Source organism: Psittacula echo (assembly GCF_963264785.1).
Source record: "Psittacula echo genome assembly, chromosome: 2".
NCBI lineage: Eukaryota > Metazoa > Chordata > Aves > Psittaciformes > Psittacidae > Psittacula > Psittacula echo.
Window position 1 is genome coordinate 11,751,427 of NC_137737.1, and position 22,560 is coordinate 11,773,986.

Sequence of the window (22,560 nt, forward strand, 5' to 3'; positions counted from 1 at the left end):
AATTAGTCAGTGTCCTCCTCTCTGAACTGCTTTATATCTAGAGACAAGTGACCATGTCTTATTTTCTCCCCATTTCCCTTGGCAAAGGCAAAGAGAAAAATAAAAACAGAGTTAAGACACACAAAGTATACGGTTATCACAGAGAAAAGTGAAAGTATCTCCAGCAGAGAGCCCAACAGCCTAATTATGCACAGAGCAAAGAGTATCCTTTTATCAGGTTTAAATTATCCAGTTTTTGAATTTAACAGAATGTCTCATAGTTACAAGACAGGGAGCCCTCATGTTCTCAGTCTTCTTTCTTTATTCAATATTTAATATGTTCTTATTATGTCTTCTCTCATTCATCTCCTTTCTGAGGCAAATGGTTGTTTTCAGTCAGCTCTTTAGAGTTCTTGCATTGTCATTTCTGCCGCTACTGTCTGAAACAGTCTCCCTCTACCACAGCAATCATATTGCAGAAGAGGATCAGCAATTCCAATGCACTGTGATTTTCTGTGTTCTGTTTTCCATTCCATTTGTCTTAACCTGGTTTTGCCATAGCTTCACATTGATCAAATTTTCATTCCTCCATTGAATTCTGCATTGAGATGAGGAAGTGCTGCTTGTGAGTTGGCTCAGCTCGTTTAGAACATCTAACTTTTACTGAAAACCAAGTGCTTAATTCTTATCTTCAGTTTCTGTTCTAGACTGTAAGTTTTAAGTTTGTGTATTTATGTAATTAAATCTGCATAAAAGGACACAACCAAATACTTAGTGAAATGAATCTTAAGAAGAACATGTTTAGAGTAGAACACCATATATTCAGCAGTTCTGCAAGAAGCTCCTCATGGTAGGATGTACAGGGTAAAAAATGTGTTAGTTATGTGAGTGTTGCAGGTGTTTTGCTGTTTTATTGTTACTTTTATTAGGATCTGCCTGAGATTCAAAGCTGCATCTTTGAGTGAAAGCTTTTCTTGCTTTAAAAGGTCTCTAGTATGTAGTATGTTGTAAATGAAGGCTTAGTTGCAGTTCAGACACAGACCAGGTATAAGCCCGATGAAACAGGTCCAATTATAACTAGATACATCACATATGTGCAGCACGGGGCTTTATTCTCAGTGGTCTTTTACTGTGCATGGTTAATCTAAAGAAGGGAATATAATGCTCTATCATGCCATAATAGCTTCATTTTAACCCCTCTTTCAAGAAGCGTGAATGGCAGAGAAGTACTACAAAGTGAATAAAAATGAAATTCATCAGTGTTACAGAAAGTTGCATCTAATTCAGGCTCTCTTGAAACTTAATTCTGCAGCTAGCCTCCTATAGAAGGCTCATATAGATTATAGGATGGTGACATTCCGTGTCTTGGAGATCTCCTGCATCTTGCATTAGAAAGTGGTGTATATTTTTCATCACAAATACACACAAGTGGCAAGATTTCTGCCTTCAGAAAATGTATAATGTCAGAAGTCAAGCAATACAAAGAATATAGACTGTGCTGTCACATGCTGCATGCACGTTTACGTGTACAGATACACACATATACAAGTGTGATTATGTATGCCTGTAAATGTGTATGTCACAGGTCTTGTAATTAAAAGTCAATTTAAAGTAAGTTGCTCCAGACTGGTTCTGTGTTATTCGAGGAGTTTAAAGTCATTGGACACAGCACAGTGCAAATTCCGGGAAAGATCTGGAGCTAAGTGAACTGTGATGGCATTTAACACTTCATTACTTCATTTTCAGACCCTAAAAACAAGTATTAATTAGCACTTTCCATGTAATTAATGATACCAGTTTTAGAAGTGCAAAAATGCTTAGCCATGAACTTCATTCAAAATGATGTTTGCCAGAAGCGTCATGAGCTTGCACGGAGGGAGCACAGATGAATTACGCAAGGTACTGTTAATACAAAGCCCAGTTAGGATACTAAGGATTCCTGAACAGGAATATCCCAGTGAGAAGGACAAAGCTGTCAGTGCTGTCTGAGCGCATAAGGTTAATCAGCATGGCTCTGTTGCTCTAAGTGAAGCTATTCCATTTTACTCCGGCATATGGCAATGTATTCATGACAAAAAAATTCACCTAGGCTAGCAGATAAAGCAGAATAGATAATATGGTAAGCTGAAGAGAAAGTACAGACCACAGGCTCTGTTAATTTTAAACCAGCAATAGAAAAGTCAAGAAAGAGGCAACGATGTATGTGAGTTAAAGGCAATTGTGAGGCGATGATTATTATCTGATGAAAACTGGAAAACATAGTACAATATAGACTGTTCTTCATTAGATGCAGGATACTACGTCTCTTTACAAATTCAGTTAGGTGACTTGTCTCGTTAGTGACTTTAAATGAAATGTGCCAACATTGCAAATGCGGAGGGATATTTGTGAAACCCAGTTAGTTCTGAAAAATTATTTCAAGGCATTTCTAGTCTCATACCTGCCTTTAAGATCACACCACATGTCTGGTTTCACAGTCACGGTTTGATACTATTTTCCCCTGCACGTAAGCTATGAGCTGTAAAAGCAGCTGATAACTTTTCTGCATTGTCTACTCAAAGCTCAGGGTTGTTGGTTGGAAAGCAGAGGGAAAAGAACAGGATTTAAACCAAAACTCTGCTTTCATATTACTTAAAATTATTTGCTCCAAGCGGAAGCGCGTTTGTAAGGTCTCCCTTCCTGTAACACCATTTGGTTTTCATTTTGCATCTGAAATACTTGAAGCAGGAAGAATTTCACAAATCTCCTCAGGGCTGCGAGGCTGCTGAGTGCATTGTCACTCCTGTGACCCAAGCAATTTGTCAACAGTCACTCTTGCAGGTTGTTGGCATCAGGAGGTGAAGAAGATGACAGAGTTGGGAACTTATTTTTATTCACTCCAGCTTGTTTACAAAGAACATACACAAATTCCTGGTTCCACCAATTCAAACAACCGGAGACAGCTTTCTTAAGTGGTGTTCCTGGCTGCCTCCTCTCTTGAAGGTCCTGTCCAAGGAGAGCTCATTGGTTTTCTCTCCTCTACATCTCTACTGGGATCAGACTTAGGAGTTTCTCCTGGTGACTGTCCACAGCTTTCCACATGGCTGCATATTATGCATGTGCATAGTGCCATTAAAATACATACTTAAACTTCCGTGCGTGGAGTCAGCTTATGTGGACCCCCTCAGTACCCATGGCTCTACTCCCAGCCACCCTTACATACGTCCTGCATTTTGGACAGTGGCTCTTACATGTCAGTTTACCATGGGATGAATTAAGCTGTTTCTTACATTGGTCCTTATAAAAGAAGAGCATCTGAGCATGTGAAAACCGGTGTTTGATCACTGTTAACATAATTATGACTTGTATTATGACTTCAGGTAAGGTTGCAATGTCTGTAGGACCCAGGTTTTAGGAAGCATTTAAGGACTTGCTGAAGTTAGTTCCTCTTCAGAAGTATTTAAGAGTTACTAGGGGTGCTTTTCTGAAGAGTAGCTGGGTACATTTGTAAAATGGGACAGCTTTTTGCCCCTCAGCAACATTCCTAAAGAATAAATAAGGACTTTGGAAACACAAGTCAAAATCTAAAGATGAAATCCTGGCCTGCTGGAAGGGAAGGATAAAAACCCCACTGAATGCAGTGAGTCCAGGTATTCATCCAACATTTATTAGTGGGTTTCTGCACCCTTATTTCTCAGTTTTGTTTGCCTGCAGGCTTCATGCAACTTTTAAGGGAGAGTAAGAAAAACAAAGTAGTAACTTGTACCTACAAGAAGCCATGGTGTTATCTTAAGACCTGATCATCAGCTTTATTGAACATGAAGCCAGTCTACCTACACATCACCTCTCCCTTCATGAACTGGGGTCCTTTTTGGAGGGAATTGGATCTTTTGGTCTGCCTGGTGTCAGCTGCTGATGCCAGGAGCAAATGGTGGAGGCTACAGGGTGATCTGGGTTTTCTCATGGAGTGAACACTTGGGCTGTGGGTACACAGACATCATGTAAACATCATACATGATGTACTCAGACATCAAAGACCCTTCAGGCCAAAGGGTCTTCCTGCACTATAGTGTAGATGGAGCCAGTGTGTCTTATAGTGACACATGTTCCTGTACTGAAACCAGTCCTGTGTGTTTTATTTCAAGAAAGATGTTAGCTGGGGAGGCTGCAATGAAGAGCAGGGAGAACAATCAGAGGTCTGACAAATTATACTGATGAGTTAAAATAGGCTTGACCTATTTTGTCCAGATTAAAGGTGAGAAGACAGGACAGGAAGAGAGGGCATGGTGATGATTTCAAATACACAAAAGAGAAAAGAAAGGAAGCTCCTGTGAAGGGGAAGGTGTGTGGAGAGTGCTGTGTAGAATAACAAAGTGCTTTTTTCAATGTTTTGTGTCAGCCTGTCTCCTCAGGCACACCTATGCAATGTATGGGAAAGAAGGAATTTTTCCTGACTTGAATTCACAGCTGTTCTGCAGTAAATTCCACAGCTGTGACCAGAAACTGGATGACCTTGTTAGTAGGACAGCCACAAAGTAGCCACAAAGTTTGGTTTTGATTATAACGTCTGTTTTTCTTCTTCTTGAAGTCTGTTCCTTAAAATTTGATGTGCTCATGTAATTGCAATGTAGTTCACTGCCCTGCTTTACCTCCGGTGATGGGAGTTTGAGACTTCGCAGAGGAGGAGAAGGGAAAAAGAGAGAGAGACAGACTGACAGACACAGAAGCCCACAGTATGGAAAAATAAATGATACCTCTGATAGGCTTTTCTGTCAGTGTATATGAGTTATTGAATGCTTAAGCAGAAGTATTACATGCTTTTCCTAACCCTTATCCCCATAAAACTCAACAACTAAAAAGATAACCTGCATGTAGTTTATTAGTGGTCTTACATGTATTCATCTTTTTTTTCCATTTCTACTTTGTCTTTAAAAAATGTCTCTAACAGAAATACAAATCAGATTCCCTCCAGTGGTGTAGATTTTCATTTCTCAGTAGGTAGATGGAAGAAAAAGATTAATAATTCACTTACACTTCTGTGAATCCAAGATTTTTTGGAAGCGACTTGTGTTTTGGGAAATGTGAACAATTGGAGCAGGCATCTTATGTTCTTCTGGCATCTGGATTAGAAGTCTTGAGCACCCCTCGTCTGAAATGCAGCCCCCTTAAGGTATCTTAGAATCATAGAACAGTTAGGGTTGGAAAGGACCTTAAGATCATCAAGTTCCAACCGCCCTGCCATGGGCAGGGACACCTCACACTAAACCATGCCACCCAAGGCCTCATCCAGCCTGGCCTTGAACACTGCCAAGGATGGAGCATTCACAACCTCCCTGGGCAACCCATTCCAGTGCCTCACCACCCTCACAGTAAAGAATTTCTTCCTTATATCCAATCTAAACTTCCCCTGTTTAAGTTTGAACCCGTCACCCCTTATCCTATCACTACAGTCCCTGATGAAGAGTCCATCCCCAGCATCCTTGTAGACCCCCTTCAGATACTGGAAGGCTGCTGTGAGGTCTCCACGCAGCCTTCTCTTCTCCAGGCTGAACAGCCCCAACTTTCTCAGCCTGTTTTCATACGGGAGGTGCTTGAAAGAAACATGATGCTAATTGAGGCCTCTGAAACAACTCATGGCTTTTGAAAAACCCCGTGGTTGGTTTTAGTAGTTCTGGACTCCAGATGATTACTTTCAGGTCTTGTTTACAGTCTTTGGACATGAATTCTAGAGTTCCTGAGCAACACCGGTGCCATTCTGGTGCACATTTCTAAGCAGGTATGACTGTATCAGCTGGGCAAGACCAGGCGATGCCACTGCCCACCCTTCCTGCTGAGGTTGCCCAAAGAAGTGGTAAATGCTCCATCCCTGGCAATGTTCAAGGCCAAATTAGCCAGAACCTTGGGTGACATGGTGTAGAGTGAGGCATCCCTGCCCATGGCACGGGGGTTGGAACTTGATGATCTTGGTCCTTTCCGACCCAAACCATTTTGTTGATTCTGTGGTGGCCTTCTGGATAGATAGCAGTGTGAGCTTGGTGGGGCCAGCAAGAGGGAGTATGGCTGCTGGTCAAGGGAGAAGGATCCCATGTGGTTTGAGGGGACACTATACTACAAAGATTCTTCACACATCCTGTATTCAAGAGTTACTTACTGAACAAAATGCATTAAAAACTTTGGGAAGGAGGGCAGGAATTGAGGTCTCCCCTTCCCAACAGAGTGCACCATGCTAGCGATGTGGCGAGCTTTGATTTCTTTTTCTTCTTTTTGGCCCACAACATCAACTTCATTGTCAAGCAGCCTGAATTATTTCTGAAACGCGGAGGAGGACACCTTCTGTTCTTTTCAGATCCTTCTGATCTTTTCAGATCAGAAAAGTTGTCCAGGTCGCCCTGTGATGGCATCTTGCATGGGTTGAACCCAGCCAGGTCATTTTTGCTTTATGAAGAGCTCTTCAGAAACAGTTGGAGAGAATTATATGAAGGAAGCTATCAGCTATTTAAGAAAACACCCTAGTGGCTGAATCATTGTCACCATTTCTGAGTACTCCCCATAGCTGTTCTGGCTATTCCTCTGTTCCCTCACAATCTCCTTTTCATTGCAGTTTGAGATGATTGAAGTTTGGAGGTAGAGTGAATGAAGTGCAGGTTGCCAGGCTCCCTAGGAAAATGCAAGTACCTTGGACTCAACCTTTGCTGCTGAGCATGGGGCAGACAAAAGATACTAAAGAAACACGGATTCCTCCTTTCCTTAGTACATCTTTCCACCTGTGCCTTAGTGCATCTGCTGCTGGTGTCATTGTTTTCCAGTAAGATCCACTAGTGAAGATGCCTCTCTCCTCTGCTATACCCTACAAGTTTGCATTGCTTGCAAGGTGGGCTGAAGCTGGTGAGCCTGGCTTAGCATCCTCCTTCTGAAGGCTCAGAATAGTGTTAAAGCAGATGTAGATAAGGATATAAATCTGTCCTTTGGATGGAAGACGCTTTTATTTATATAAGGAGAGGAATAGCAAGTATACTTACTTAATGTTTAAGGATATGCCCTGTACTGGTATAAGGCACGTCACTGCAGGCCAGTGAAACTAGATTCTGTATTTGTTAAAGCAGAGCTGCTTTTGTCCTTTAGTTAGAAAGGTATTTTGCCATTGAAGAGGCATCATCACTTCTTGTGTTGCGGTAGAGAATTCAGAAGAGGGATTCTTGACCAAAAGTACCCTTTTGGCACAGCAGTGCTTTCCCATCTTTGGAGGGACTGAGTGGAGAATATTGCCAAACTCCAGTAAATGTAAGTGCACTGCATTTAGAGCAGGTTGTATATATACATCTGGGGGTTCCTACAGTCTGTTTCCTACTCGGGACCAAAGGTTCTTCTTCAGGGATCCAAGTTCTTGAGCATCCTTCAGCATCCAAACTCCAGAGTCTCTAGTCAGTGGCATCGTTAACAGCCTCCTGCTGAGAAAAAAAGAGATGCAAATCACAGCAGTTGCTTTGTGTCCCCCCTGAAATGTTTGGGAGGGATCTCCTGTGCTCTTGCTTTGGATAGGTTAAAGAATTAAATGTAAGTGCAGGTGCTCATGTAACTGTAGTCACAGAACAGTGATGGACAGGATCTGCATTTCTGAGCCAAGATCTTAAGTCAGTCATGTCTTGTGACTGAATTTTGGTGTTTTACCATGTAGGATCTGAAGACTCTTACCAAAGTTTTGAACCTGTACTTGCAAAGCTAGGTATTGTTGAGCATGCTGAAACACCTAGAAAGGAAAAAACCCTCAACCTGTATTTGCAAGGGTGCTGTGTGCTTGGAAAACCCAGTGACATCTTATTTCTGTCTTTATCATTATTTTATCATTAAACTGATTCAGCTGAAGGGTGAAGATGTCCTAGAAATTAACCACTCACAGAGAAGTAAAATACTTCATCCAAATTGTTTCCATGTTGTAGATTTGATAGCATCTTCAGGATGGTGCCGTCTAGTGTTTGAAGTATATGAGATGAACTCACAGTGTATATATAGAAGCAAAAAATGTGGGGGTATCATAAGGAGGCAGTTTCAGTCTCATGTATGACATTGTAATTGTATGTTTTTTAATGAACAGACCACAGTAGTTACACTTAGTAATGTTTGTTCACTAAAAAGGAAAAGGGGTGTTAAATCAGTATGTTCTTTGATGAATGGCTTGTACACTGAAGAATAAATTGAACAAACTGGCATAGAGCTCAGTGAACATGAAATCAGCTATTAGAAGAAAGCTTGTGAACAAATTCTGGGCCTGATATGCATCTTTTGATTAATGTCCTATTAATCATCCATAGTGGCTACCTGAGCTAAGTCGTGCTGTAATCATTCATGGTTGCTTACAGGAATGCTAGCAAAGACTATAGAGCTGCAATAACTGAATATTATTACTGATTTCTCCCTAACTCTTGCTGTGAACAATTACTGTTTTCACTACATTTCTGCCTCCCTTTATTAAAAAGAATACAATGCAAAATGAAAAGAGAGTTCCTCAAAGACCAATAAAATTCTCCCAGGGTATTCTTAATGATATTCTGTCCTAAATGGTCAAACTATTGTAATGCAGAGTTCTCACCAGGAATAATAGTAATGTAATCACATTGAAGCTGTCTCATGGATTGTAGTCAAACAGACAAAAATGTATAGTCATATTAACAAACACAGAATTCCTGTAGAATTACTACTTAAAATGGTTGAAATTATTTTAGCTCTTTTTATCACAGTATTTTCAGTTAATGCACTTAACAGCAACAGCAATTAAGGCTTCACACTGTAAATTGGGATTAAATCCATGCTTTTGACATCAGAAGAAGCCTTGATTATGAAAAGGTATTATGCTCGCACCCCTTTCTTTTAAGACCTAATGTTTTAAATCTGTATGGCTCTTTTCAACTGTGGTTGGTTTTTTGAAGAAAAAAATATTCAATGAATACACCTTTTCTTGTTCCTTTTTCTTTTATGATTGTAAGTTACTGGCAAATATTTACAGTAGAATCTCATATTCCTGTACGTGAAGATTTAGTTCCACACCATTTATTTCACAAGTGTGACACAAAGAATCTCTGGAAATACCCACAGAATAGGTCCTTAGATGGCAGTGTAATTTCCTCCAAAGTCACTGTAGTCTGGGAAATATGGTGAAGTAATGAAGTGATGACAGGTATTAACATGCATAATGGGCTTTAATAGACATTTAATGCTGTTTAACTGAAAGAAGGAGAAGTGCTTTCCCATTGGAATATTTCTACATTGAAACTCATTGATCACCAATTTCAGAGGGGAAAGGTTAATCCATCAGTTTCTGTAACCAAACAGCACTGATGGAAATTCTTTAGGTGACATTCTGGATGAACTGAGCTTTCCATCTTTGCAAACAAATGAGTGATATGACAAGCATGGTGTTCAGAACACATTTAACCAATTGATTTTCTCTCCTCTTGTAATAAGATCTAGAGACATATGAAAGAGCGTAGCATGAGCCAAGATTAAAGGAACTGCTTCCTACAGGCGAACATAGGGGAACTGCATTATCAATAAAAGTACTATAAAGCATGTAGGCGCCCATTCTTTTTCTTTATATAAAGTTTGTTATTGCAATAAATAGCTGTTATTGAACTGCTTGCCTTTTATTTCAGTTTTTCTGAATTTTATTTCAGTTGGCTTTCTGTGGTTTCCTGGTAAATGTTAGGAAAAGATGTTATATTTTGCTATGATAGCATTTTTGCGCTCACTAGTAAATCCAGGCCAACTCTGGATTTAAACCCAGGATTTATTATCTTTTGGGGCACAAAGAAAGGTATGAGGTGGGAGGGAAGGAGGAACCTGACTTCAGTTAATGTAAATATATCCAATATATTTGAAAGGTTTAATCTATGTAGTTCCATACTGTTATAACCCTCATCTTTTTCCTCCGTCTTCCCTCTTTTTTTCTCCCAAATTCAGCCCTGCTCTGAGTTTCACATACCCTCCTACACCGGTATCCCTCCAGCAAATGCATCAGCAAATTATAAGTCGTCAGCAAACCCTAGGTTCAGCCTTTGGACACAGCCCTCCACTCATCCATCCTGCTCCAACCTTTCCTACCCAGAGACCTATCCCTGGCATCCCCAGTGTCCTGAACCCTGTCCAGGTCAGCTCTGGACCTTCTGAGTCCACACAGGTGAGAGACAACAAAAGAAACCTTTGCACCGCATTCATTTAAAAATGAAGTAAATGAAATAAATGGCATTGCCTCAATGGCAATTAATCACCACTGTCACTGAGACCCTTTGATAAGAGTTTTCTTACAGCTATAGCGTTTGGAGTCCCTTTATTATTAATCTCAGAAATGTATGGATGGTTCCTGATTGGTAGCATGGTTTTTGGTCGTTATAAATATTGCAGTGTGATACTTCTCATTCCAAAACTGTCTCTTCTGGCTCTTACAGAGGAACTTAATAAAGGTGGGGAGTAAGAAAAAGGGGAAAACCACATTGAAACAGTAACATTTTAAAGATAGCAGCTTCACCTCCAAATCAGGTTGACACAGGGTTGTATTCTGCCCTTCTGACACGCATGTGAGTAACTTGGTGTAACTCAGTCTGTGGGCAATAGAAGAACTCAAAGATAGTGCAGAAGTTGGAAAGTTTTTTGTCTGATTTATGCGAAATTGGACTTAATGACTTTGAGTTAATAATTTCAATAAACCAAGATGTATTCTCAAAAGCTGGGGATGTGAAGCAGTGCATCAGGCACCTAATGTGGAGTTTATCACTGTTCGTGGCTTGCCTGTTATTAACCAGGGCTGTTTGTTTCCAGATGACTTGGGATAGGTTATTTATCAGTCTTTGAGCTGTTTATCTCCTGGCTAGCTTTTACAAATGTAGAAGCAGAACATGCTGCTGTAGGAAGCGTATTGATTTTTTTGTGGGGTCCATGCAAGTTCAGATATCTCTAAAAGATCTCTGGATTCCTACAAGATCCATTTACAGGTGTAGATAATGGTGTTCAGTCTAGCACAGCAAGAGAAAAACAAGATTCTGGCCTGTTTCTGTCAGCAGTAGTTTTGCTGTTGACTGGGGAGAGTCCAGGACTTCATCTGGGATTTTTTGGCTGAGTCTCACAGTATTCAGTTTTGTTTCCTATCCCACCATTATAATGGGAAACACAGTGAAAGAGCTGAGCTCTTGTGTGCAGATGTTAAGTGCAAAACCTTTCCTCCAAGTGTGAAAAAACAAATCGTGTTCATTTGAATTGAGCACACAGTGATTTTACTCTTCAGAACTGCCTTTCTTAAGTTGCCATCACGTAAAAAATCAAGTTCTTCCTACCCCTCTCTGGCCTGACAAAACCAGCATTGGTTTGGAACAAGGAATTACCTCTTTCTGTTCCCTCCCTGCTCCATTACAAGGTTGAGTGATGCAGCTCTTCCACAAGTTAATGCTATGTAATTGAAGCACAATGTAATTGCATATCCAGTATAATTAACAGTGTAGCTTCTCCAAATAAAGTTGCTGAGCAGATGCTGCATATTTTTTGTTTGGAGCTACATATTTATCACAGTCTAATTTTGTCTTTTGGGGAAAAAAAAACCCAAAACAACCAAACAACTGCCTGCAGCAGAATAAACCCACAAGTGAATCTGCAGTGAGCAGCACTGGAGATCCCATGCACAACAAGCGCTCCAAGATAAAGCCCGACGAGGACCTCCCCAGCCCAGGAGCAGGAAGCGTGCAGGTATGGCCATCATGTTACAGTCATAAGCCTTTCATCTCACTGTCAGAGGGAAAATGCACCTTGCTTGTGGTGCATGTTCCTGCACTAGTATGGCCCTTCATACACACACAGACACCCCAGCTTAGGATAGCAAGGGTTAAATATGAGCAATGAAAGGCTGCTGGGGTGCAGGGTCTGTTGCAGAATAAGGGCAGAGAGGAAGGAGGCTGATGGAGAAGTGCCTCTGATCGGTCTCAACCCTCTTCCAGGGAAAAGAGACATTTGGGTCTTTATTGAGGATATTTTCTGTTCAGCAAAAATACCTACTCTGCCTCGACTTTTACCAGGTCTTAGCACTGTGCTGCACTGAGGCCTCAGTGTCAGGCTCCGGTCTCATTTGCTATACTTTCTATACCAGTTAATGCCACTAGTTTTAGTAGAGTGCCTTCTGATTTACAGTGGACTCAGGGGAGATGAGAATCAGAGCCTCAGTCTTGTGAGTGAATAAATGAAAACAAAGCAGAGGTCTGCCTAAATCCTTCAGCAGGTTTGAGATGGAAAAATAGTATGAGTGCATAATCTGAACCAAATGCTGATGCTGACATCTGACTCTTGCCCTCAGCAAATAACAAGCTGGGGAGAATGAGGCACCTTGAGGAACTGAAGTTGGAAAGTCAAAAGCCAAAATTCAGTGCTTTCTTTCCTCACTCACCCCTTTCATGTACACATTATGGGCAAGAACAGACTAACAAGTAGCCTGAAAGTTACTGGTCTGCTCTTGGAAAGGTTTTAGCGTGCAAAACTATCACTGGATTAGCTACGAATTACTGGTGGCCTAGTTTGTGTCCAACCCTAGTACTAAAGTCAAATTCCAATTAATTCAGCTGTAATGAATAGTGCCTTTTTCATCAGTGGCACCACTGAATAGTAACAGACAAGTGTACAAGTAACAAGCTGCTTAAATATAGGGAGGAGGAAGCCAAGTCTTTATGATCTGATTTTAATTGAAATGTAAAGGAATTGCTTCTTTTAGAAATTCTCTCCAGTGGGTACTTCAGGGGAGCAAAAATTGATTTTACACGTGTAGTCTGGAAATGGCTTCTGCCTTACCAGGCCTGTTTTGGGCTTAGAATGGACTAACAGTGAACCAAGAGTAAAATAATCCCCCCTACCCCCCATCATCCTTCTTCTAATGCTGAAGTAATTTACTTTTCTTCCTTTTCAGTTTCAGAATATCCTCTTTCCTCACCCCTGGTTTTTTAACTCTCTCCAGGAACAGCCAGAAGGAATGACCCTGGTAAAAGAGGAAGGGGACAAAGATGAAAGCAAACAGGAGCCTGAAGTGGTCTACGAGACAAACTGCCACTGGGAAGGCTGTTCCCGGGAGTTTGACACGCAGGAACAGCTAGTGCATGTAAGTTAATGGTATTCAGGAACTGGGTTTTAAAACTACGTGACCTTTTTCATGAGGGTCGGGTTCTCTGACCCTGTGCTGAGTCAAGTTTCTAAGCTAACAGCGCTGCAAACTGGAGAGGGGTTTATGAGTTTCTGGGAATAAAGAAAACTCAGAGCCACAGTGCTTGACCTGTGCAGTCAGCTAAAGCTTAGTGTAAAATTCAATAAAGTCTTCAACAGAGATTGTAATGGCTCTGATCCTGTAAGCCAGCAAACGCTATTTTGAGTTAGAGACTTTGATAGTTATTGAGTAATAGTAAGCTGGACATGAATGATTATTAACCTTTAGCCAAGTTTGATTTTTTTTTCCCCTCCCCAAAGGGAATGTAACAGTAGAAATGGATGAGGGGAATTCTTCCCCTTCCCTAAAGGGAGAGTTTGGTATCAATTTACTGTTGGCGTGTAAACCAAAGGGGATTATTTGGCTAAATACATGGAGACTTGAGTTATTTCAGTCTTTTTAGCAACACCAAACTGTAGGGTCTTTTTTACGCTACACCAAATATTAGTTGTATCTGTCTTGCTTTTTATTCCTTTCTGCCACCACTCTAAAAGAAATAATTTTTACTGACTTGTAGTGTTGTAAGCTAGAAAAGGAACAATCAAAAGCCAGACTATAACCTGGCAAGTACAATCCCCTCCACATTTCCAGCCTCCTTAGCTACCTCTTTTAATTACTGGTATCATAGAATATATCAAATACTCTGTAAAAAAAGGAATTACTAGCACAGATTAGAGAGGAACATCTTCAGCAAATATCAGTGCGTCAGAATTGTATTTATTGTAGAAAACTGTTCAGTAATTTCCTGAGATCATGCAAAACGTATTGCAAAATGTGGCTGGTGCTGCTGAAATAGATTGTTGAAAAATGTACTTTTCCACACAAAATAAATTAAAAAAACCCACCATATCTTTCCAAACCCTATGAAAAATGGCAAACTGATGCTGCAAAGCTGACTTTAGTAAAGCAATGCCTGCTTTCGCTTGCTGGAATGGGGAAGCCTCTTGGTGTTGCAGTTATTCATCAAGATGTGTTTTGAGTTTCTTGTTATTATTAGGTAATAGTAGTAACAGTAACAACAATAGTAATAATAAATGAAAGACTATAAAAAAGTAAAGGCACAAATGTGGCATTTTAAAAGAATCCTTTGGACATATTTTGCACAAATAATTCCCTAACATTTTAATAGGTGAAAATGACATGTGAGGAGAGACTGTTTTGAGGTGTCACAACATCTTTTTGGGAAGAAATGCCATAAGAATGGCTGCTGCAAAGGCTTGGACACATTTACATGATCAAGTGTTGGCCTCGCTATTGGTTCCATACGAACAAACTAACCAACATCATCTGGGGCTCTGCACAGGCACAGTCTTGGTATCTGCTAATAGTTGTAGGGCTGAAGCTTTATGGTGCCTGGCAAACCTTTCTCAATGTTCAGAAATGATCTGTGATGATGATAAATAATTTGCACCAAAATATATGAAATAAAAGAGAAATCCAGAATAATGGTGTCCTTGGTAATGAAAAAAAAAAGGAAGAGGATTTTGTGATGTTTCAGATTAAAAATAGGATTGAATTCCACTGTGCCTGTTAGGTAATAGCTAGTGTTTTGTAGTTTAAAGTGTCTTAAATTGACAGTGTGATAGTTTGGTTGGTTGTAGGGGTTTTTAAATGCGTTTGTTGTTTCTGGTGTGATTTTTATAGCAAATCTGACTATTATAAGGGTCAGCAGCAAGACTCCTCTGAAAAAAAGTCTATTTCTTATATTTCTGAACAACGGCAACATCTGAAATGGGTTTCTCTAGACATAAAAAAAGGGATATAAAAAATATTTCTGTGATCCAGGGAGCTGGTTTTGGCAGGGCTCAGGATTCAGATATGTTATGATGGCATTTAAGATTACAGGGTGCAAGTTCTGACTCGATACCCTGAAGACAATGAATTCATCATTGCAACCATCACATTTAAGTAGCACAAATCACTCTGTAAGAGCCAGTGTGACTCGGTGATGGGGCCGTGGTCTGTGATTTCTTTTGCTGTTCCGACAGAGCCCTGCTGTGGGGACTTGAGCAAGTTATTTCTGTCCAGAATTGCAAAGGGCTTTAGACATCGAACTCTGTTTGAAAGTCTGGCCCTTCACCCCAGTCTCTCTCGCACATTTTGTCTGCCCTTGATTGCCACAGCCCTCTGATGTACACCTGCAGCAAGTAGGGAAAGGAAGCCCAGGTCTTGGTAGGGCTTCACAGGAGGGCATTCTGGGCTTTCTTAGGTGTGTGACTCCAGCAGAAAGCACTCAGTCCCTAGGCAGCAGTTTGGTATTTGAAAATCTCCCTACTGATGTGGCTTGTGTATGCCTCCTACCCAAATATGGGTGGGTAAATCTGAGTAGATGCAAATGCTGTAACTGTGCTTACTTCAGTGTCTTTGTACTGGGTGGGTTCCTCACTTGCTGTGTACATACGTGCATCTGCACTAGGCACAGTGTGTGTGCCTCAGTAGCATGAGTGCGTCCTTTACTCAGTAATATTTACACTGCAGTAGCAGCTGGAAGCCTTGCCAAACCCAGAGCCCCATGGTGCTAGGCACTGCTCATATCAGGGCAGAAAAGGCCCTGATATTGGCATGAGATCTTCACCCTGCAGCTTCGGAGCCATGTACGTCAGGCTGTTCAATGCTGTCTGGAGGCACTTGAGCTCGCTTGTGTACAGGTAGGATGCTATTAACCATCAAGCCTTGCAGTAGAGCTCTGCCATGTTGCCTGTCCTGGCTATGCGCACTGCTGCTCAGGTGATTCCCAACCTGCAAGCACACTCAGCAGAGCCCCAGTTGCTCCAGCCAAGCTTGAAGGGGCTTTTGAGGTAAGATGCTGGACTGCCGTCTGGGATATCAAAAGTAAAGATAACTGTCTGGTTTTGTTGATTCTACCATGGGGTAGTTATCATCAAGGCAAGGGCAACTGCATAGATAAAGGCAATAAAGGCTTAAATTGCCCTAGCAAGAGTAATCCAGGTAACATCTACCTACTTTCCTATTTTCTCTGTCACTCGAAAAGGATGATCAGCATGAGCAGAGAGCTACAGTCACGTGCTCAGAAGTTGGGTGGGTGTTATACAGCACAACACTTGTGATACTACATCATATTGTATGCACACCCCTACTTGCCCATGCTGTGGGCAGTAAAGTGAGCTGTACAGTGAAAGTAAGAGTTAGGAAGACTTGGAAGTATTTGGAGTATTCTTGTGCCTGTACAACTCTCTAAACCAGTTCTTTGGGCTTTGGAAGTTCAGCTGGGAAGAGGAAATCTGTAAAACACCAAGTTTCAGAAAAAAAGACCGAAAAAGCATCCTTTTACATCCTGGTAAGGCTAAATTTTCAGGATCTACAGCGGCCAGCAGTAAGTCTCTGAATGAATGTGGGGTTGTTTTTTTTGTTTTTCAGGGGAATAAAACTACTGTTTGTAGCCATGAATAATAGTAGAATGTCAGACCCAAAACATCTAATGGCCCAGAACAGACTTTTATCTAAGCCTTGCATCCCAAAGGACTGGGATTTTAGAGGAATTGCAGTGTTTAGGGTAAAGGTGGAGGTATGTTTCTAGCTGTTTTGTTTCCTAAAGTGTTAGGTACCTCAGCATGTATTCTGTTTGTGCCAGGTTGAGCAGAGTGAATCAGATTCTAGCAGTATCTGCATTACAAAATGATGTGTGATACAGCAATATGAAATGGTAAATATGAACATCATCTGTGCCTGAATATGTGGTATAGCTTTAGAGCAGAAATTACAGTCTTGAGCGCAATAATCAGCATGTGATGGTATTTTTCTGCATTACTTTTGGTAGCAAAGTCCTCCTGTTATTAGTGTAAATGTGGGCACTAGTGAAAATGTGCTTAGGCCCCAAGAGACAATGTTTTCTGACTGAATTTATGAACAGAACTAAGGCTGCTATGAATAAACAACTGAAAAGCTGCATAAAAGAATCGTTATTGACCCACCCAGAAGGGTTTGACACCAAAATGATTTTGGTGCCAGAGCTCTTATTTTCAAGCAGTGTGTGCTTAGAATTCAGCGTGGTTAAATTTTCATGATACATACACCAAAAGGCAAGGTATTAAAGCATTCAGGCACTCTGCCTTATTTATAGCACCTATCCATCCTTTCTCCCCTCCCCCCCTTCTCTTACAGTTAATAGAAAGATTCATGATTCTTCATGGTTGTCTATCTAGCGTCTGACAGTGCCGACTGCCCTGCTAAAGCAAGTCACTATCTATAATTGATATCCTTCTATGGAATAGGGTACCGGCTGCAATTGAAGGGTTTTGCTGAAAGCTCTTAAATCCTGACAAGTTCTGCCCTTGTTCTGGTTGTCGCTGAGCTGCACTGCTGGGATCCCAGGGCTATTTGAAGTTGGTGCAAAAGGGCTGTTGTGTGTTGCACATTAGCAAAACTAGAAGTTGGAGAGCCACATTAGAGCCACCACCAAGTTCACCTGCCAGGTAGTCTTATTGGCACTCCTGAAAAGATTGCTTATGTTACTGTTTGAACATGTGTGTTACAGGTTTCTTTCTTGCCCTTCTTCTTAAAAGGGAAAAAAACCTCAGTTTGCTGCTGGGGTCTTTATCATTCAGCTGTTTAATTAATTTCTCTGCCCAGCGAGATATTATAATTGGGCTTAGCTGAGCTCGAGTTTGTTTTAAATATGTGATAAATGCACTTGAGCGCCCAGAAGCTAGTAAGATATTGTATATTTTTATAAATCTGCTTTTTGTTGCAGTTTGTCTTGTTTTTTTTCCCCCAGAAATGAGTTTAAGAAGAAAATCTTGCAGAAGGGTTAGACACTAAAGGTAAAAGTTTGTTTAAGAAAATTATCCTTCAAGGAAATGACTGGAGTTATTGTTAAATATTAATACAATGGCAATCAGAAAAATGCAGTGCTGCCTAGTTCTCAGCCCCCTTGCTGTGTAGCCTTGATGATAATTATTTTTTATTCAGAAACATGCTCGAAGAACTGTAGAGCTATTTTTTTTACTGTTTTCTCCTTAATTGTACAGCGATGAAATTCTCTTATTGTTGTTACATTTGATTAGATGAGATCAAAAAGCCCCAAACTGGCAGCAGTGGCTTATATTCAGGATTTCATTTGCTGAGGTCTTCCTGCCTGTTTGCAAAGCCCCGGTGATGGGAGCGCTCCTCCGGCAATCTCCAGGGCAGCTGCTGGTAATGCTCCATCAGGCTCCCTTATCACACCAGAGGAGAGTTTCTTGTGTTTCTCAGGTACCCACATGTTCCCAAGGTAATTGTGGTGCACTGAGGGTACCCAGAACCATTGCATGAAGTTTCCTGATTTGAGTTTCTTAGTATTTTTGCCATTCTCTCCTACAGAATATAGGTCAACTCTGATCTTCAGAAGTTGGCCAGAGATCCATGGAGACTTACATAAAACCTGGGCTGTGCCCACAGCCTGCCTCAGCTAAGGTTTTGCAGCATCTGTCATGATATGAGGTGCCTTAATCAAGGATGTGCACCTTGAAACACTTAATATGCCTGACTGGGAGGTGAATGGCACACTAATCTCCAAAAGACTAGACTTCTTTGGAGTGGGTCACTTTGGATGTCCAGAAATAAGGACTCTCAAAGTCGATAGACTTGAAAGTCTCACTCCTTCTGCTACGTTGCTGCCTTTGGCGTATGGCTTCTTCCTCAGCTCCTCTCCTGTAGCAGAGTGGAAGGTAACTGGAAAGAGCTTCACCTCTTTTCTCTAAGAAAAGCTCCAACTGCAGGAGGAGAATAAACCAGATTAAAGCAGTTCCCCTGAGTTAATAGCTGCAATGACAGTAAATGGTGCCGAGAGCTGCACATTGCTCACCACGTGCAGGAGGAGAAACTGCCCTGTGATTAATCAGCCCCAAGCTGCCAAAACCAACAGGGTGCTACCCACAGCTGGGCACATAGGCATCTACCCCTGGAAGGAGGCAGTTACACAGAGATGCCCCTGAAGGCAGATTATCCTTCGTGTATTAGGGACTTCTTCTCTCTGGGTGCTAGAGATGTGTATGCAAACTGGTTGAAGTCCCAGCTATGTGAAGCAAACCCTTCACAATCCCAAAGGGGCGTAATTGCACATCCCAGTTCCATGCATCTCCAAATATGTGCAGGGATTGATTGAATGTTTAATTCTTCTTTGCAGAGGCAGTTTTCAGTGCATTTTCATTCTAGTTTTATTTGGCTCTAGCACAGTAACACAGAGAGGCTTCAGTCCGTTCTCAGGCTCATTGTGCATGGCAGTGACAGCTACTGCCCTGAAAGGTTCAGAAACGTTTCCTTTAAATTGAAAAGAGTGAGGACTAGATAAGAACATGAAATCCATTACAGTAATCATTTTTTCCCTGACAAAAGTGGAATGTTTTACGTACATGGCAAAGGGGGTTTTGCTGGTGGTTTTATTCTATTTCATCGTATTTTTCACTCACTGGGGTCTGAACCCTGATCCATATTTAGGGAAGCAATGCTGTGGACAAAATAAATCATACTCGAAATGAGACAAGCCCAGGGCTTGAGCTGAACGTTGAGACTACATGGAAAAGGCAGGGAGTTGTTTTAGTGCCATGGAAAGGGTCTTTCCAGTTTGTGCATCCCCCCAGTATATTTGACCTTTGTAGCAGTCAGGTAACAAGGGGAGGAGAGGTTATAGGAAATAATTATGAGAAACATCTGCCCTGAAGCTTTTACATTTTGAAATGTCTTCCTCACTGCCTCTTTAAAGGCGGAGTTATAATTAAGACACTACTTTACCATGCTGGATTACAGACTGATGAATCCACTTTTGAGCTGTGCCAGAATGGCAGCATTGTCTATAGGCCAGCAAGTCATTCCATGGCTTAGCAAAGGCAGTAGGCAGATCTGTGCTGCTAAGATCATGTTCATTCTCTCTTGGTTCCCGTATGGGTGCATAACACACACTTGTTTAAATGAAGCAAGTCTTTAGCCCCCATCAAAAGAAAGTGCTGTTGGGTTTTAAGGTTAAGTAATGGCAGACGGACCTCAGTGCTGTTCTGTGGCTTCAGCAGCCCTCAGGGTCTGGCACAACCCCTGTTTGCTTTCCCAGCACATCTGTGATCCGTGGCAGCCACCGCGATGCCTCTGCCATCCAGCAGTGTTAAGAGTCAGCACTGCTGCCTTGTGAAGGGATCTTACTCGGGGTTTGACCCAAAGGCCAGCTGTGCTTTGGCTCAGGTCCTCAAGCACTCCACTACACAAGCGCATCGGCAGTTCCCCTACCTAGAGTCTGGCTTTTGATCAATCACAGAGGAGAAGGGGAAAAATATAAAGTGGGGATTTCTGGTTTTGATAGAGAAAGGTTTACAAAAATAAATCCACCCTAATCTGTGAAGTGTTAAGAGGAGATTTAGAGAGAAATGTAATCTTTTTTTTTTTAAAATTTTAATTCCTCTTAATTAGCATTTCTTTCACAGCATTAAGAAAACTTGTTGTTTGTGTGCTGCTGCTAGGGCTGCTGTTCATATGAGTTGCCAAAGTCATTGTCTTTGAATTGGGGTCCCTGAAAGAGGTTGCTAAACTGTGAAATGTCATTTAAACAGCACTTCTTTTCCACAGTTGTGGGTAGGGATGAATAGTGCTCCTCCTATGCCCTGAGAAGTTACTCTAGCCATTTAGATTGAAATTGTAATGAGCGGGTGCTTCAGAGGAAAGGGCTGGCCATGGCAGGCAGCAGGGTTTGACCTCTGTCAGTGCTTTCAATCACTAAGCACTATTTAGGTAGTTTGTGGATATACATGCTTACTTGAAGTGTTTACTTTGCCTGAGAGTTCTGCTGGTGAGCTCTTCAGGTTAGTGACATAGGTGACTTGAGAAGTGTAGGGTAAGAACCTGCCAGTCAAGTCCCAGGGGAGCCTGTGCTGACTGAGGGACAGAAGTACAGGCAAGAGTAAAGCTGCAAACTAAGTTTGCTCTTTGGCTCCCAACTCTTGTTGCCATACCATGGAGAGGAGAGAAAAGGCATATCCTGCCTTGTGTCTGAGCTGCAAGGAAGGTTGGGCTTATGCCTTGACTCCAGGCTGCTTTCAGTCCTTAACCAAAGCAGACTGGCTAGGACACAGCTGTGGTTTCTGTGCAGTTTTTTCCTGCCTTGCTACTGCTGTCTAAGCAATTTGCTGTTATGTAGCCTGTGTTGCTACAGTGAACCAGTGGAAGATCTGCCTTGAACTTTATGGGGTCCCCTCTTCAGTGCATTGCATCTCTGCACTGCTTGTGCTGTCTCCCGATTAATAGGATTTTGTCCAAAGTGCAGCCCATCATCATCTCTTTGTCACAAGTACCATATTCTTCCTTGTAGCTGCCTATATTCTACCCAAAAGGTTTGCCCATAGAAGCCTGATCCCTGGAAGAATAGAAACCTATTTGTGCTGGCCCAGCTATTGCACATGGAAGTGCTTTTTCTCAGAAGTGGCAGATCAGCATGCACAAACTAAGGTAGGGACAGGCAAGCTAAATACAAGCGCAAGGACAGCTTCTGCATTTGGTTTCTAGAGGGCTGGGCTGCATGGATTTACTTTTGCAGTCTCTTTTGTTTGGGTAACCTCTTAATAGAAAACAAAAGCAGATGAGCCTTTTATCTTGGTGAAACGAATTTAGCGGTTTGCAGTGCTTAAACTTTTGTGTGAGCGTGACTTTTCTTCAAGGTGTCGGGTGCCTAATCTGTAAAATGAATGGGTGGTGGTTTTGTCAGGAGTGGGTCCTCTGGTGGCTTGCACTGTAGGTATGAGGTCTGCACATACCATTCTTACGTGGATCGCAGGGCTGAGATGCTGCAGTTCTCTGTGAGATAAAGTAGTCAAGCTGAAAATGAAACAAAGCTTTAACTGTATCCCTCCTTGTGTTTAGCAGAGATAAACTACAGTGGAGTCTCAGTGCTGCTCCGTTTGGCTTCTGGCAGCAGCTTTAATTGGTAAAATGCAGATTTTTTTTTTGATCAAGAGAGGATTATTCTTGTTATCAGTGTGGAGCATCTTATTTCAAGATGAAAAGGCTTCGCTGAATTACAGATGCCAACATTTTTACAAAGCACTTTGGCGATTGACATCTCAAAGAGAAAGTATGATTTATTAGCCTATAATGGCTAACACTGAGCACTGGGCTAGGTCCCACTGATTTGTGAAATTGCTTAATATGAATTGCCTTTTTGTGTAATTCAAGCCTCAGGTTTTTCAAATGAATTTCGAATATGAAGTGTATGAACATTACATACCTGGAAGGAGAGAAGGGTAATAGGGCTGTGTAGCTAAAAGGAAAAGAAAGGCAAAGGAAGAAAGGGAAGGAATTAAAAAAAGAGAAAGAGAGAAAGAAGGAGAGAAAGGAAAGAAAAGAAAAAGAAAACAAGCAAGCAAGAAAAAGCAAAGAAAGCAAGAGAGAAAGACCTACTTTTA

The 22,560-nt window shown here is 41.5% G+C and overlaps 1 protein-coding gene across 2 annotated transcripts in view; it reads left to right on the top strand.

Annotated features, from left to right (window-relative positions):
• GLI3 (GLI family zinc finger 3) overlaps window positions 1-22,560 on the top strand; it is a gene marked incomplete at both ends in the record, with an annotated part of 193,606 nt that overhangs the window by 143,629 nt on the left and 27,417 nt on the right. The window contains 3 exons of one of the 2 annotated variants that reach the window (XM_080611187.1): window positions 9,913-10,129; window positions 11,569-11,685; window positions 12,938-13,078. In XM_080611187.1, the coding sequence (XP_080467313.1) occupies window positions 9,913-10,129; window positions 11,569-11,685; window positions 12,938-13,078 (475 nt within the window). The remainder of the gene's footprint in view (window positions 1-9,912; window positions 10,130-11,568; window positions 11,686-12,937; window positions 13,079-22,560) is intronic. The other variant, XM_080611188.1, reaches the window with a different exon arrangement.